At 36.6% G+C, this 17,509-nt stretch overlaps 2 protein-coding genes and 1 long non-coding RNA gene across 4 annotated transcripts in view; 2 read left to right on the top strand and 1 right to left on the bottom strand.

Moving 5' to 3' along the window:
• The window catches only part of LOC131783675 (uncharacterized), a 205,270-nt gene that overhangs the window by 27,250 nt on the left and 160,511 nt on the right, over positions 1 to 17,509 (bottom strand). Inside the window, exons 6-8 of the mRNA XM_066160032.1 lie at positions 11,862 to 11,951; positions 11,024 to 11,154; positions 10,666 to 10,757 (exon numbers count right to left, since the gene is read on the bottom strand). Of these exons, the coding sequence (XP_066016129.1) occupies positions 10,666 to 10,757; positions 11,024 to 11,154; positions 11,862 to 11,951 (313 nt within the window). The remainder of the gene's footprint in view (positions 1 to 10,665; positions 10,758 to 11,023; positions 11,155 to 11,861; positions 11,952 to 17,509) is intronic.
• LOC136277838 (uncharacterized) lies at positions 1,911 to 3,321 on the top strand. The gene has a single exon (XM_066160577.1). It carries the CDS (start codon positions 2,320 to 2,322, stop codon positions 3,145 to 3,147), a length of 828 nt encoding a protein of 275 aa, XP_066016674.1. The 5' UTR covers positions 1,911 to 2,319; the 3' UTR covers positions 3,148 to 3,321.
• Positions 5,477 to 8,479, top strand: LOC136277916 (uncharacterized). 2 transcript variants are annotated; one of them, XR_010716088.1, is made up of 4 exons: positions 5,477 to 5,740; positions 6,468 to 6,547; positions 7,316 to 7,477; positions 7,725 to 8,479. It is a non-coding gene; the product is annotated as an uncharacterized lncRNA (long non-coding RNA). The 2 variants fall into 2 exon arrangements; XR_010716089.1 differs by lacking the exon at positions 6,468 to 6,547.

The following is a 17,509-nucleotide window of genomic DNA, read 5'->3' as shown; positions in this document are numbered from 1 at the left end:
GCTGACAGTCTCCTCAGCATGGAGGCTACGCGTACTCTTTTCTAGTAACTAGGGAAGGAGCGCCAAGGAAGACTTTTTAGTTGATTGATATATGTCTTCATTAAACATTTTTTGTGACTCGTGTCGTATTAATTAATGTTCACCTCTCCTGATCAGATTTTCGTTATCCACGCATATACACCCGTCAAAGGATTCTTTACAAAACGATTTAATCCAGTAGAGTATCTCTATCTAATCCGGAAAGCTAATGATAATTCTATCACTCCAAGAGACTTTAACCCTTTAACTCCCAAGATCTGATTGTTAATTCTCCTCTCTCGCTGCTACACATTTCCTTTTAAATTGGTTACGAGAATTTGGTGTTAGATCATAATAATGACTTCTACCTGATAAGTTTGGGTATTCTCATTACCTGTTTGCAAAATACTGTATAGTTATAATAGGGAGAAGTTACATGTTAATCACTTCTGGAAGTTAAAGGGTTTAAAGTTATTTAATTAAGGCAAACACAAGGTAACTGTTAGATTATCCTTAAGTAGTACATGTAATGTTATTCATATGTTATGCATGTAATGTTTTACTATCTTCGATTGCTGAAAGGTGAATAAGCGCATTGAAATCAAAATTGATTTCCTTCAGGCTCTGCTCACTGAACTACAAGTCTGCTGTCAGGTGACTAACGTGGACGCTATTTTAGTCCCTTAAATTTCTCATTTTCCAATATATGCGTCAGCAACTGAAATTAGATTCATGAAACAGGGACGCATTTTGGAACAAAAATCATGGCAATAACTGGTGTCGGTCGCAAAGGTAGAAGGGACGATTACTGGTCATTCTGATTTTTCGGTCATTGCTAACGTAATTTAATTTTAATTGCGGTCATTAAAGCATCATCCTAGGCAGGCCCTTGCAAAAGTTTCACCAAACTGCAGAAACGTGAAGATATTGGCTTAAACACACAACATTGGAGTTATATCAAGGTGAAAAAATAAATTTTGATTTAAATCAAGCCTTTTTAATTTTCTCAAACACACTTGCAAGTGTATTGACAACTGAATGTTCTTAATAAAGACGAAAGACGGCTGCTCATCCCATTTGGCGCAATTTTCGATCGAGCGTCGAAAATAATCCGAGATTTACTTTGCCACGCTCTGTGATTGGTACAGAAAACTCTCGCTCCTTTCGCAATCAATCAGATGCAACGCTAAACCCAATCGTGACTTGTACCCTCGCGTGTTCCCGCGATTTTTGCAGTCTGCTTTTTTTCTTCTTTGAATTCATATTGGTTCTTTGAAATAACTTCCTCTTCTCTGATTGGCTGAAGAAATTACTTCGGCTTTGATTTCATGACACTCAATTACTTTTGGTAATTCTATTTCTTTCTCTCTATGCGATCGACAGAGAAAATGGCTTTAACGAATTGTAAATAGCCTGTTCCTCGTTTGGTCAGAAATGCACATGGCGTAGTATTCGTGTTTTCGTGTTTCAAGCGAAATTGATAGTTAATTCTTTTGTTTCCAATTAACATATAAACGGGTTTAAACCCTGATGATCCAATTCCATTTTATTTTTAATACTGAGACTGCGTGCTCTCTTTGTTACGTACTTGTTCAAACGCATCTAATTCAGTGTTTAAAATAATAAGAGGTGAGGTTGATTCAAAGGATTGCTCCTAATCTAACCTGAACTGATTAACAAGGATCTTTACATTCAATATTTCACTTAATTATATCATAAATCAGTGAAAAAATCTATATTTTCGCCGTAAACAGAAATGAAAAGAAGTATATCGACAGTTTCGCTGTTTGCAGTGACTCAGACAACGACTAAACTGACAAGTTGTTCAATCAATTGATTTATGCATACAGTATTTCATTTTCGTCAAACGCTTCCTTCCCAAGAAGCTGAGGCGTAATAAGGTTTGTCAAGAGATAATTCGCAGGAGAGCGAATGGAAGGTATGCTGAAAAATTATATCAGTATCAGGGTAAACTGTATTGATCATACACGATTGTCTGGTGATCAAAGAAACCAATCACAAGTGCTACATACGTAAAAGCTGGTTTAGCTTACGGCGAAGGCACTTAAAGAGCGTGTTACTGTATTTACCATAACAGTTGTAATCTTTTAAGTTCTCAAGAATAAGAATTAGGGTAAAAAAAACTACCGTATATTCGGTTAAAAGTGATGGAGTCTTTCGACCGCTTAGGGGTGCAGCTGATATCAATGGGAAACTCTTTGTAATATTTTTCTTATATTTGTTTCATTAAAAGGTCAACTTAATTTTATCCTATCCTAGTCAGGTGGTGTTGACATTGCCATGACAACTTGTATTGAGATACGCCGGCCACTGTTACAGGAATCAGCCGATTGCTACTGGCATTTTTTTCCAGGACAAAGACAAAGAAATCCGTATCATGTAAAACTCTTAGCACTGGCTTTCGGTTTGTTGTTGCTATGGCAGCCAGTTGGAGCATTTTTGTACATGGTTCGTGATGTTGCTTGCTTCCGGGACAAATCCACTGCATATCAGTGCAAAACAGATGCGGCTTTCCCTTTTTCAGAGGATGTCACGATGGTGTGGCTGGCTTCGCTATGTATTTTCACCGCTATCTCTACAGCTGCCCTTCAGAATGTTCCGCAGTTCCCCGGTTACAAGGCAATCTTACAACAGCTCAAATACGTTCCTTCATTTTGGACTTTAATAATCCTTAGGCTTTTGACCGTCGCCTTGTTTCGATATGTTAAGCTACTAATTTCTATCAAATCTTTGTCAATTGTTTGCTTAATAGTAAGTTACATTCTCAGAACTTTCGTTGTGGGATTTTTAAATTACACCAGGTTGAACTCCTTAAAGCAGAAATATCCCATTTACATTTTTGTTATATCTAAACTAACAGTGTTCTTGTTTTTCATTGTTACCTTTATCAATCTCATAGCTACCCTTTTAGCCCTGAGTGTGGAAATCCGCGAGATGCATAAAACAGATCGAGCTAAGAACTCGCTCGATTTGAATTTGGATACCGTAAACGAACTGCTGGAGGTCTTTGGTACAACCACTTTTAGAATTAAGTTAATGAAATTCTTTTGGGAAAAGTTTTTCATCGACGACAGGAACATTCTTTGTTTCCATATACCTTTGGAGTGAGAAAGACAGCGAAAATCGAAAGAGTTTCATTCTCGTCCTCAGAGTCACTCGTTTTCGCTTACCCTGATCACATGACCAGCTAACTGAAATGATTGCGCTCACTTGGAGCGTAAAAAGTTGTTGCCTTTTCTTTTTTTTACAATTCCTGCTTCTTGTTGTTACGCCTTACCTATTATGTAGATCAGTTTTTCAGCGATTCCATATCGTTTGAACTAAATGTTTTAAAACTTTCCTTCTAGTTAAATGTATGTTCATACTATACAGCAGAAGCTCTCCACTTCCGGTTTTCCGTGTCATGTACATCAAGCTTGAGCCTCGGTTTTTCCCGTGAAAAAACGACTCCTAATATTAGGCAGCAACGTTGCTGGCAAGTTTGTAGTTTGGGTAGTTGTCTTGAGATTTTGCGTTCGATAACGTTTCTGTTTAATTTTATTTGGACCTTACTAATCTTAATGAGTTCCTTTTAGACATTCCCAGAACGGATTGAGGAGGCAAGGTTGTAAAAAAAGTTTATAGAACAGTCAAAAGTCGCGTCCGTTTACCCGACAGGGTGACTTAACCAGGTTGTGTAGGATCTTTATACATCGGGTAAATGCCTTTATTTTGAGCTTAAATTAACTCTTTTGACGGATTTTCTATGATTTCTGGTGTTGTGAAAGTCTGCTACAACTACCGATGATTGCTAACTTAAATTTGAATACTTCGTTGCAGAGAACTGCCGCTCCGCGTTAGTTTAAAACTTTCCTTAAAATGCTAAGGAATTGACAAAAATATCTTAGAAAAGTAACTGTATTTACGTAAAAAACACAATAAAATAATAGAAACCAGGATTCAATAAAGGATGCAGAAGCAGCCATTCAGTCAAATCTAACTTTCCTCGAGGCAATTATGAGAAGTTAGGTATGTTAGCTGTGCTACAACAAAAAAGGGAATTTATCACTCCAAGGTAGATGATGTTAAATCTTGTCTCAATTGACTTTAATTCAGAGGTTAAGACCACCCTAATGTACATTTGAATCCAGCTCTTGACTGCTGTGCCATGACTTTTCATTATGATCAGAATATTATTTTTAATTAGATGAAGAACTCAATGCTGAATGCAAAGAAAAATTTCAGCATAAGTATTTTAGTTTCCTTTTGCTCAATGAGTGAGGTAGTGGTGTCAGATATGTTTAGTCACTGTCTAGCTGTTTTGAAAAGAAGTAAGGACTTAACTTAACTCAAAGCTGTAAGAGGAGTTTCCTCATTCGTCAAGTATAACTCAACTTCAAGTGCCATAATACATGTAATAATAATGTAACTTAAGAGACGGCATGAGTAAATCTTATTCTTGGTGAACTTCAAACCTTAGTTTGAGTCACTTCCTAGGAATCAATTATCAACGGATTGAGTAAATAAAATATGTTGACTCAAACTTAAGAGAAACTAGTATTGGGATCGAATAAAATTTTTAACTTTGTATATTTCATTTTTCCGTTTTCGCATTGAGTAGGAATAAAAATGGGGGTTCTGGCGCATTTTAATATCCACCTTGATTTTTAAGGCAACTCATGAATTTAACCTTGAAGTCAACCTTGATTTCAAAAAACAGTTCTTGCACATTTTGGAGACAACCTTGATTTCAAAGACAACTTAAATTATTTACCTGTGAATAATCTTCACACCCTCATCAGTATGTCTCATTCGTGAGTTCTGAAGAGGATGCGAACAATATCAACTTGAACGATCCTCTTGTCACGCCATCGGGGTGTTAATTGTTCGTTTGAAGATTTTCAAATATTAACGTTGTATCTTCTCGCAAAGAAGTCGCGGCGTGCCTTCATTTGTTCTTCTGTCAAAATTGTGTCTTTGTAAATGAGAAGTTATCTCATAAATAGGTCAAAAAGACTCCATGATCTTTCAGAATCTTATGATTCAATGGAATCCTACATTTGTTCTGATGGACATCAATAAACTTATTCTTCTTTACAACTCCTGATTTCTTCATATCTTCCGCATAGCATCTGATCTTCGAGAGATCTTCAGACTGAATACCTTCTCTGAACATGCTCGTCCTCTCATTCTCAGTCAAGAAGAGGTCCTCAAAGAGCTTAAATAGATCATAACCATCAGTGTACTGCGCGATTTCTCCTGCGAATTTCACAGTCAACCTGTTAACAAGAGCTCTTGCGACATTGTTCACGGTAGACATTGTTTGCGTGACCACTAACTGCCGAGTCAAAGAGGAGTGAAAGAGATCCTGATACAAGGACAACTCCTTCACTAAGAATTTAGTTAGAATTTGCTTTTTTGAACGAGTGCGTGACTCTATATCGGCAGAGAACGAGACCGCGTGAGAACTCGCAGGAATGGAGGTGCTTCGTGACAAAAGTCACGCACTTCCGGTTTTAAGCTTGCACAGAGTTATGGACTAGGGGACTCCCCCTTTGGTTTTTTCAACGCGCAATTACGATTCTTCGTTCTATAACGAAGCTGTCGACTCTCTCTTGGTACTTTCTCAGTCTTAGTGACTTTTTTTAAAAACACTTCCATGATGGATTGAGGAAGCAAGGTCGTAAAGCAGTCAAACGTGCCTTCCATTTCCTCGACAGAGGTAAGAACGTATGGTTGTATCAGATTTTTGAATGTAAGGTAAATACTTTTATTTCGCATTTCTCAGTTAACATTTTCTCCCTCAAATGCTCTTAATCTGTCCTAATTTTCTCTGATCTCCGGCAGTGAAAGACGTTCGTGCAGTTAACTAACGAGGATTGCTAACTTTTACTTGATTCTGGGGTGTATCAATTGTATTACCGCTTCGTGTTATTTAAGAGCTAATTAAGCTGAGCTTGTTTGAACAAGTTACAGCTGTCGAATTCACAAAAATTCGCAGGCGATACCCAGCATTTACCTTGGATAAAATAAGTAATTCGGGAGAATTAAAAGGAATATTAAAGTCATTGATTTGATTTTGTGCAGGCGCTGATGATCGGAACACTTTCAGTTTCGTCTGCGTGTCTTGCACACAATCATGATCGTGTTTTGCACTAGCTTTCGTGTCAGGCTAACATAAGTATTAATTTAATGTGCTCCCCTATTTACGATGCATTTGATCAAAAACCTATAAACATTTCCAGCTTATTTCACGTGTTTATGTTTATTATTTCATACAGTTTAAAAGTAATTTTTTTCCTTTTTTGATAGACTGCTTAGATTCTCCCTTTTAACTGTACTGTTATACTGATTTCCATGTTAAATATTGAGAAACGATGACTTTTCTTCAAATGTCACCTAGTCATTTATTGGAAGCGTCCTTTCAACTAACTGCCTTTGATTTTTAGGATTCCAATTCATCAACTGATAATGATAGATTGGTATCTAAGTAAAGTTTACCTTTAAATGGGTAGCAGAAATTAGCCAGGTAAGCCTGATGAAATGCCAGGGGGAAATGGGATGGACTGGCATCCCGTCCAAGGGGTGTAGTTACTCCCACTCACTTCATGTGAGGAAACCAGTATTATAAGCTCACGGCCTAGATGGGCCACTGCTCAAATACAGACTTTACCCGACTACCGCAGCCTCTTAAATAATTTGAATTGCTGTTGCAACAAATTATATGAACTTGCAACACTTGCCCAATTTATTTCAGTCAATTGAAAATGTATTTTATAAATATTGAATCATATTTTAGTACTTATCTTTGTTCTTTTGCTGCTTTTATAGTATGACATTAATTGCTTGTGATTTTGTGCCTGTGTATCCCTCCCATTCTCAGAAGGGAAAAAATATTTATTTTACAACTGGGAATATGTTGAGCTGATGTTTATTACCATTTACAACCAACTTTCTTTCAGGCCAGGATAACTTAAGCAGCACCTTTGTAAGAAGCATCAGTCTTCTTACAGTTGCTATGGCTACAGAAAGAAATCCAATTAAAGTTCCATGTGAAAATGAATCTCTCATGAATTTACTGAGAGGGGTCTTTCCTGTGAAGGGGGAGGGGGGGGGACTGCACACATTATCTAAGCTTTTAAGGGGATAGGTTAAGTCAGGCAGATGCAAAAGTGGCATCTGACACTAAAGGAAAAAATCTGCAGATTTTGAATCTCCAGATCTTGGCAGCTCTGCTTATATTCACTAATAATTATTAACTACAACCACAGACTTTTTTAAAATTTTTTCTTTGCAGCCACAGCAGATGTTTATAGAAATAAAGGAAATGAGGCCTTCAAGAAAGGAGATTTCATCAATGCTATTCACTTTTACACCAAAGGAATTAAAATGAACTGCACTGAGAAAGAACTGAAGGCCAAACTGTACAACAACAGGGCTATTTTACATTTTAAACTTGGTAAGATGATAAGAGCTTTAATATGCATTTTTTTCCCTTTTGAAGCTATTGGTCTGTTAATAGTAGTTTTCTGAAAAAGGTGATAATTTTGAATGTAGGCCTTGTCTTGGCCTCTTAAACATACAAAGAAGTAACCTCTTACCCCAGATGTCAATGAGCATCACAAGTTTTCCCTAAAATTGTTGTAATGGTGGTTGGTTAGAATGCTACGTGTATGGCTGATCAGAGATATTTATTTCAATAACAGGAAATCACCAGTATATTCACTAGGGGATGCAGAAGCAGCCATTGAGTTAACTCCAACTTTCCTTGAGGCAATTATGAGAGGTTAGATATGATAGCTGTGCTATAATAATAATAATAATAATAATAATAATAATAAAAGAACTCAACACTCTAAGGTCAAATGAATTTCAATATTGTCTCAATTGACTTTAATTAAGAAGCTGAGTCCAACTTGATGTACATTTGAACCCAGCTCTTGACTGCTACGCCGTTACTTTCCATTAATTATGATGAGAATATTATTTTGAGCTGGATGAATTAAGAGCTTAAAGCGGAATGCAAAGGAAAATTTCAGCATGAGTATTTTAGTTCCCTAAGCTCGATGAGCAAGGTCAAGTGGTGTCAGATATGTTTAGTCACTATCTAGCTGTTTTAAAAAAAAGTAAGGATCAGGACTTTAACCTTCACTCGAACCTGTAAGAAAACTTTCCTCATTTGTCAAGCATATCAGGAAGCCACTGGGCTTATGGGGTAGAGCCACCTTACTTACAACAGTATTTAAAAAATAATAAGTTCTGTGAATGTGCAGCTTTGCCAATACAGTGTTTATTTAAGTAAAAACTCTTGCATTTTTGTCTTAAAGCTAAAAAGATTTGACAAACTAGTGAATGAAACAGCTCTGTGATCACTGCGCAAGGATCAAAGGTGGTAAATCTTGTCTTCATCTTGGAGACACAAACAAAATAAAACACGTTGGATATCAGAGGCTAATGATGCCGAAACGTTTTATTTTGCAGATCCTCTTTTACTTTGTCTGCCATTTTGGATTTCCCTGGTGCACATTTGATTTGAAAACACTGCTGGTTTTATTCGACGGCAACTGCAGAAGGTGTTTCATGTGTTCTTGTGTGCTACATACAGGGAATAACATGGGAAATACTTGGGGTCCATGGGAACTAATTCCACCAATAGTTTTTTACCAGAAGCATGGTTCATGGTTGCTGCAAGTTCTGGGAAAAGTCAGGGATATAAAGATTTCCTCAAGGTCAGAGAATATACATCTTTGAAAGAAGACTGGCAAAATTTGAAGTAATTATCTTGCATTTTAATTGGACCTTTCATGATTATGTTATGTTTACAAAAATTAAGAGATACATACATGTATGCCCAACTTCTTATGAAAGTTCTTATTTGTAACTTTGGCTGTTAGCATGTTTAACAGTCTGCTCTGTTTGCAGTTGCTGTCATATCCATTACTAAATAAAATGATGAATACAGAGAGAGCTGTTGTTATGCTTCTCTTCGTAAGGAGATCCTCAAGGATCTCTGCAAAAAAAAAAAGCATGCAATGTTCTTTGCAGCCAGTTTTTGATGTAACACTAGGAGACACAATTGATCTTGATAGCGGTAACATTATGCACTCCTCCATGTTAAAAGGACTAAAACTTAGTCATGACTCATTCTCATGAAGATACTGTTAAATTTGAAACCCCTAAAAAAGCCCCTAAAATTTGAAAACCCTCAAAGATCCCCTACCATGCATCTTCAGTGCTCTTGCTTTCAGTGCCTCCTTATGATCACAACAGAGACATAGCTGGAAGAAATTGGGTAAAACTGACATGATCTTGTTACAGTAGGCCAAACAAGGACACTGAGAAACCTTTAATCTCTAAAGTACTTCATATGTCAATCACTGTGTAACAGCTTGACAACTGATCATGCAACATTGGTATGCAGAATGAAAAGACAATAAGAAAAATCTCCCCCCCCTCCCCATCCCTGACATGGTGTATTGAAGTATAGAAAAATCTGACAGAACTTGAATCTCTGTTTACAAAATATAAACAAAGAAAAGACAATATGAAACAATTTCCCCCCTAACCCCAACATGGTATCTGTAGAAACTAGTATGCTTTAGGTATTCCGGACACAATTCTATGTATAATACAGAGTTGTGTCCAGAATACCTAAAACAAAACAAAAAGGAATCAACTGAAAAACACTCATAATTTAACACATTAAATGCTAATAATATAACAATAAGCTTTTCAAGGAGTTTTGAATCTAAAATTGTTTTGACTTCTTCTTCACTTTAACTTTCAATTACACTTGTCATAATTTGTACCCACTAATTAAATGTCACGGAATGTAATGCAATCCAGTACATCACAACATCAAAGTTATTACCTTCATTGCTATGCCATTCCAATATTTGAAAATGCTAAACAAAGGCATTTATATTCTTTTCTAGCATATACTTCGTACAGCTTTTAATGAAGTACTTACAGTGGAACACAACAAGTTCACCAACATCATTTACCATAGGAATCTTTCGCTTCACACATTGTTCCTAAAAAAAGATGAACACTGTCAGCAAATGACAGGCATTATTATTAATAGTAAAACAGAATAACTTCCCATTTTTGACAGATGTTTTTCAATGAAAATTTCTTTTTAATCTTGCTGTTACTTGAAAACACCAACTTCCATTGTCTAATACCAAAAATATTTTCACATTCATAAAATCTTAGCACATACTTGATGGAAATTTGAGCCTGTCAGCCATTCACATGCATAACATGAATTTATTACAACGTGTTCAATCTCATTTAACCCTTCTATAGGCAGTTCACAGTCATGCTTTATCTTTCAGTTCTAATAGACTCCTTCTTTTGCTCTTACAAAGGACTACAACACTTGAAACATCAGCTTTAGAAATTCTTTACAGTGGCTAATTTACGTTATCAACTCAGTTAATGAAGCCAGATAATCTCTTTCTAACAGTCTCTGCTTTTTTTCTGATTGCATTTTTTAATGTAAATGGCTTTAGTTTTATGAACTCAAACCAGGTGCAGTAAAATCACTTTTATTAAATCCACTTGGTTTTAATTTTACAAGAATATCACAAATCAAGCAGTATCATGTTTTTCAGTTATAAAATAAACTATTTGTTTCTAACTTACACTCACAGGATGAATGGTTGGCAAGCTTGAAAACAGCTTTCAGGGTGAATTTGGCCTTTAAAATGATGCAAAAGTTCAATCCTTCAAAGAACCTGCAGAAAAAAAGCAATGAAAGAGACATTACAGTTTAATTTATATCATTTATTTACTAAAATCTGTCAGATAAAACCATATTCTGTACTCTATCAGCAAAATAATTGTAATACATCCACTGATTTGCAATAGTTATCAGCATCATAAGATGCTTTTTACCAGTACCAGTATAATTCACCAAATTTATCATTTGACTTCTGACTTTGTTGATTTGGTTGCTAATATTTGAAGTAGGTATGTTTCCATCAGTACAAACTTCTCTTACCTATTCTTTAATAGTTTGTAAAATTTCTTTGCCAATTGAATCAAACAAAGGTTTGCACCATCATCCTCTCCATGAATAACAACTGTGAATTTGTCGGTGACAAGAGTTTTCTTGATGTACTCTTCTACATTCTGAATTCAGAGATCAAACAAAGATGATTAACCCACATTATAGTTATAATGAATAAAGCTTTGCACCATCTTCCTTTACATGAATAACAACTGTGAAGTTGTCTGTGACAAGATTTTCTTGATGTACTGAGTACATCAGGAAAAATCTTGCCACTGACTTCTACATTTCTGAATTCAGAGATCAAACAAAGATGATTAACCCACATGTAGTTAATGATTGGTAATACAAGATGTAAAATCTTGGATTACAGGAAACAAAAAATTTACCTCAATTTCAATGCATTTTGCACAAAAGGGAATAACTGAATTGTATATAACCATCATGTGAGTATCTACACTGCACTTTCAACTGGATCCCAAATATCCTGAGCAGAGCATGCATCTAATTACCACCTTAGAAAGTTTTCTTTTGGATAACATAGTCATTAAAATAGTTTAGTCATTAACATAGAATTAAAGAAATACTCTCACTTGGGAGCAGAGATTGTCAGTAAGCATCTTTGATTTTGACCTTCGGAACAGTTTTGATACCAAAGGTACCTTCCCAGCGTTCAAAAGGAAAACATCATTGCCTGATTCATCACAGTGATCTGAATAAAGAAATATTGAAAACTCCTTTCAGAAAAGATTATCATACCACTTTTAAGACTTATTTTCTTAAACTACATGAACCAAACACTCAAGCCCTTGGGATTTCAATCACTCACCACTTTTTGTGAAGAAAGAGCTGACATCATATTCATCACAAGTAAGATGAGATTGCTCCAAAGCAATGCAATGTACTTCAACCTGTGAGTCTGCATGGTTTGAAAAACTTTGGTTAAATAGTGACATTTCCTTTTAATTCAATTGTAGTTAATTCATCAGAGGAAATCCTTAAATTAATTATCCATTAATTATCTCAATTAACGCAGACAATCACACAACTTTTCACACACCTTGCAGTTGAAATCTCATGTAATACAAAATGGTAAAAAAATAACATAAAAAATACCTTTCACCTTTAGGTATTTTATCTATCATTCATAGGAAAATACTCATCAGATACAAGAGCTTACTGTCAGTAAAACCCTGAGCATGATAGAATGTTATTGCGGCCTTAAATTTTTCACCACAAAGATAGTTACATTACAATTTACCTTTCTCAATGTCCTCTGTTGTTGGCCTAACAGCTGAAGACTTTCGTGGCCATTTGAACCATCAGGATTTCTAATCAAGAATAAAATCATTCAATCATTAATCAATGATCAGCCCATGTTGATTGAACTTCTTAACCACTGTCTTGATTTTTAAACAGGTTAACTGTCTACATTACTTATTCTATAGTAAACATTTTCCTTCTCATAGGCCTAGGATGACTGTTAATGAGCCCACTGATAATTTAGGTTATCCCAAGGAAAATCAACAGCCACCACTTGCCAAAGGACACTCCTACATCATCATTTGGCAAATGAAGGTGAAAATAAAATTAATAAAATTTGATGAATGAATATACAAAATTAAATAAATCAAAGGTTCTTTTATACCAAATGCAAGTTCCATTGAACTTTATACTTCCAATCTTCTTTCCACTGGGCTCAGGTGATGATGGGGATTCAGGGGAGGTTGATCAACAGGGGGGTCAGAGCTTTCCTGAACAAGCACTATGAAGAGGTCAAATGGTTGACAATTTGAATGTTTATTTTTATGTTTAGTAGATATGTAAACATTCACAGAAAATTCCTTGATTATTCCCCATGATAAAACATCAACTATATTTCACTCATAGCAAGGTTTATACTGAGTCTACAAATGCATAATAATTGCAGATGACTCCTTCTTCAGCTTAACCCTATTTAACATCTTACTTCTTCCTGTAATATTCACACATTATCCAGCAAACAGGTAGTGAGAATTCTCAAACTTATCTGGTAGAACTTTTTACCTTGATCTAATCAAATACTCATAACTAATTTACAAGGAAATGTGTAGCAGCTAGTGGGGAGAATTAACATTCAGATATTTAAGTTAAAGAGTTAAAACACTGGCAAATTTTACAAAAGTTAACTATCCTAAGTAATAACAGATTGAGAGAATATTCCAACTGGAATATACAAAAGGCTAACTGCAGCCCTTGGCTGAACTACTTGCAATAGAACATACTCATTACACAGCAGTTATTACCTTCTTGACTAGGGGCATCGATTGCTGGGGAGGCCTCATATTTCTGAGCTGGAATTGGAGTTCCTCCTCCAGGCTCAAAGACGGCATTAAGACAAAAAGTTAACTATCCTAAGTAAGTACAGATTGGGATAATAGTCCACCTGGGTTACAAAAGGCTAATGGCAACCATGGCTGAACTTATTGCAATAGAGCATACTCATGAAACAGCAGTAATTACCTTCTTGACTGGGGGCATGGACTGGAGTTCCTCCCTCAGGCTCACAGACTACAGTGAGACTCTCACTTGGTGTCACTTCATTATAGGATGATGTCAAGATTCCACATGCACTACTATTACCAAAATCTTTCCCTGACTGTTTAGGGCTGCTTGATACCCTTACAACAATGCTGAAAAACTGTTAAATAGAAAAGTATAAATAAACTTCTTATTTGCTGTTATAATACTTATGACAATGATTACTTTAAAAAAAATATTTAAATGTTATGATTGATTCTTTTGATACAAATTGTTCCTGACGCACAGCATGCGCTACACTTGTTTGAAACCCCATATGAAGCCAACCGGTGCATACATAATTCTATATTTAAACTCAAGAACCTGGTACTTAACAGGCTCCTAGCTTTAAGGTAGCTAATGTGTCAAGTTTAAAATGAAAAAAATAAAATGCTTTTTTTACATATTAAAAAGGAGAAAGGTCACTTTAGAAAAGTAAAGTAGAAACTATTGCCCTGGTCTTGATTCCTTTAGAGGTTCAAGTAGTTCATGTATGATATACACACTAAATCTTAATTCTTTAGAGTTCTGTCACAATATACAGACTGGTAAACCAAAAGCTGGTAAATCCTTATAGGTTTATGCATAGTAGACTCAAAGAGATTTGATAAACAGGGTTTGAAAATAAGGAGAATCTAGTGCACTTTAGACAAGGTTAGTTAGTTTCCAATTGGGAAATGTTGAAAATAAGCTAAAAAGTGCGCCATTGCAATGTGTAAAATAATCCAACTGCGCTCTTTCTTAAAAAAGGTAGATTATTGCATTTCTATGACAATGAGACCCTCACCATATAAATTGAGTGTCCAGCAATTCGACAAAGAAACGGCCGCCATACTAAAGTGAACGTTTGAAGAAAATGAACGAGCAGCTGAAGATTTCTTTCCTCTCTATCGATCACTTAGAGTTCTCCTTCACGTTTTTGGACAGAGATACTCTGTCCAATACTCTCTAATACTCTCCTTTCATAACGTCTGCCAGACGATCGATTGGGATCGTTAGAGAAGTTCGCCATGTTTTAGCCTTAAACTTACTCCCTGCCCCTCCCCTGTAAAGACAGTGTTTTGACTCGTAACCAGGGTCCACGCCGTGCCCTGACACTTTTCTTGGGAAGATTCCTTTTAAGTCAAGGGTGGCGATCATCCCCAAAAATTGAAAAAGTTATTTCAAACAAAAAGAATAACGAATGAGATTAGCAATTCAGTATAAACGGAACCTCGGTAGTAAATAAGTCTCCAGCCTGTAAGCGCGCGCAAAAATACCGCACTATTGCACGAATAAGAAAAAGCCTTCTTGTTTAGATATTCCATCTTGCAATGTTTTCCATAGTGCTATGTTGTCTTGAAAATATTTCGTTTTGTGCCTATCCCTTGTCCGCACCTACCTAGTATCCTTTCCACCTGCTACAGTCTGAGATTCTTGATAACTTTGCTCCTGAATGAAGCGCGCGCATTTTATTCTCATTTCACGCGTGAAAAGATCCACTTGCCGCGACAAAATCTTTCCGAATTCTCATTGTTCTTCATTCTGCGCATCTTGATTTGGCAGACTTTTATGTTTATTAGTTAGCGGTAGCTGTCAATAATTAAGAATAGGATTTCCTTGCGCTTGCTTTGGTACCCGCCCTTTGGAGTTTTTTTGGTTCCCAGCTCCGTTTTTTTTCCATGCTCCACGTTCATTTCAGTGTTACTTTTCACTTGAGTTTTGGGGATATGAGTCCAATCGAAAAACAGTAGTGAAAACACTTGCGTGATGCATAGAATTTGTTCAAGGAGAAGCTAAGTGATCGCAAAAGTAACATTACAAACACCGCGCAAAATGTTGATTTTATCTATTATATATTATTAAATATTATTTCCGCTTTAATATTACTTTTAGCTAACCCTTTCCCATTATTCAGTTATTTATTTTTGGCGTCAAATTTCCTTGCGTTTACATCTGGTCCTTCATTCCCTACGCTTTGTCTCTTGGCTTCCTCTTCCAACACATATGAATTCTTCTTTTTCTTCTAATTTAAAGACAACTCAACTTTATGTATGCAGGAGCCCAAAGGCCTGGCACACGACAAATTCCGAATGTGTCCTACGAAATAAAGCTAGGATCTTATTTTAACCACCCTAAGTACAAAAAAATGAACAACGAATAGTACTCACGTCTACAGGGCTCATCTCTTTGATTGCTTCCATCACTTTCCTCCGAATGACTTATGAAGCGCCTAACTCCAACCAACGCAAAGTTATAATGACGGGTTGTAATTTTCGCGCGTCGTGATGACGTAACAGACGAGATAATAAACCAATCAACAGATTAGCAAGTATACGTAACTTCTACCTCGTTTTCAGGCGCCTTTGCTCTGGTTCAGGAAAGCGCGGGAAACTGCCCGAGTGCGCAGACTGCTGGAGAGGAGGTTATTGACAGATTTTAATAAACGTTCGCCCATTGACTACCTCAGGCTCTAATTTACTCAAAGCGATTGCAAAAGCAACAGACAAGTCCAAGAAACGAGACTGAGAAAGATCGGGAGCTTATCAGGAAAAATAAAGGGGTGCATCGTTCCGCATGTAAACCAGTGTAGGGCTGTCGGTTGATTTGGCCACCACGACGCGCTGACCACTGACTGCGAAAATTTAACACAGACTTCTCGCAAATGAAGGGTTCTAGATAGAAGAATGAGAAAGATCGGGAGCTTTTCTGGAAATGATGAAAAGAGCGCGTCCTCCCGCAAGAAAACCAAGTCTTCAAGCAATCTGCTTTGTAGTTGATACTTAGTTTGCTTGCGAACTTATGAAAATGAGGGAAACATATGAGTGCTAAGTTCTGCTTGGTACGTAGCATGAAACCACTTGGCTATAATTTAACCACGTTCCTCGCCAAAAGTAAGCTTCGCTCATCCGACCCGTGAATGATAGAAAAGAGATGATATTAAACCTTTGACCACAAGCAGTGACCATTAAGTAAATTTTGGTCACAAGTTCATTACACAGTTTGAAGGACAGGCAATGGAAAGACAAAAAGTGACTAAACTGGATTGAAGTTTGATATCACAACAAATTGTCGATATCAAAAAGCATGGAAATACATACAGGGCACCAGTTATGAACATCCATTTTCAGATGCTGGGAGTGAGTACGTAGCTTCCAAAAACTGGAAAGGTTTCTAGAAAGTATTTCACTTTGGATATCATGGTTCATTTTACCTGATCCGTAAAACATTCTACGAGGTGGCTCTTCTTGTCCACTGACACAAATTGTCAATAAACAATGCAGGTAAACGTAGAGTATAAAAATCTCAATTGGCCGGAGGCAAACCAATCGGCTATAGACAAAGTGCAGCCAAGGAGTTGAGCTCGAGCAATCGAGAACAAATCCGGTAAGTTGCAGGGTAAAGGACTTTAATTCACACGCAACACACGCCCTCTAGTATCAGGCTTCAGGAGTTTTGTGTTTCATTTCACGTCATTTTTCACCTCAAGCCAACGCCAGATATTTTGTATTGTACTGTTTTGTTTTTCTTCCCACCTACCCTCCCACCCTCGGTGATTTTACGTGATGTCATAGGGTGGCAGAGAGGTTTACTCAGCACATCCTTGGCTGTTGTTTACTTTTCGTTCGTATTCTTAATAAACTTCTCTCTGTGCCGAAAAGCGAATTGTGTTTTATTTGTGTCAGGGAGCGTAGTTGGGGAATAAGTTTCTTTTGGGAAAGGCTTTTCAATGACGATAGGAACATCCTTTGCAACCGCATTACTTTGGAAGGAAAGAAAAATCACAGGGTACCCACTCCCGTCCTAGGAGCTACTCGTTTTCTCTCATTTCGAACATGAGGAATGCTTGTGGATTGTGTTTCTAAGACTTACCTCAAAGTTAAGCGTTTAGGGTAACAAGGAAACATGTAAAAATACTGAGAAAAAATGTCAAAATAA

Source organism: Pocillopora verrucosa, chromosome 13, assembly GCF_036669915.1.
Source record: "Pocillopora verrucosa isolate sample1 chromosome 13, ASM3666991v2, whole genome shotgun sequence".
NCBI classification, from domain to species: Eukaryota; Metazoa; Cnidaria; class Anthozoa; order Scleractinia; family Pocilloporidae; genus Pocillopora; species Pocillopora verrucosa.
This window is presented reverse-complemented; position numbering and strand designations above follow the sequence as displayed.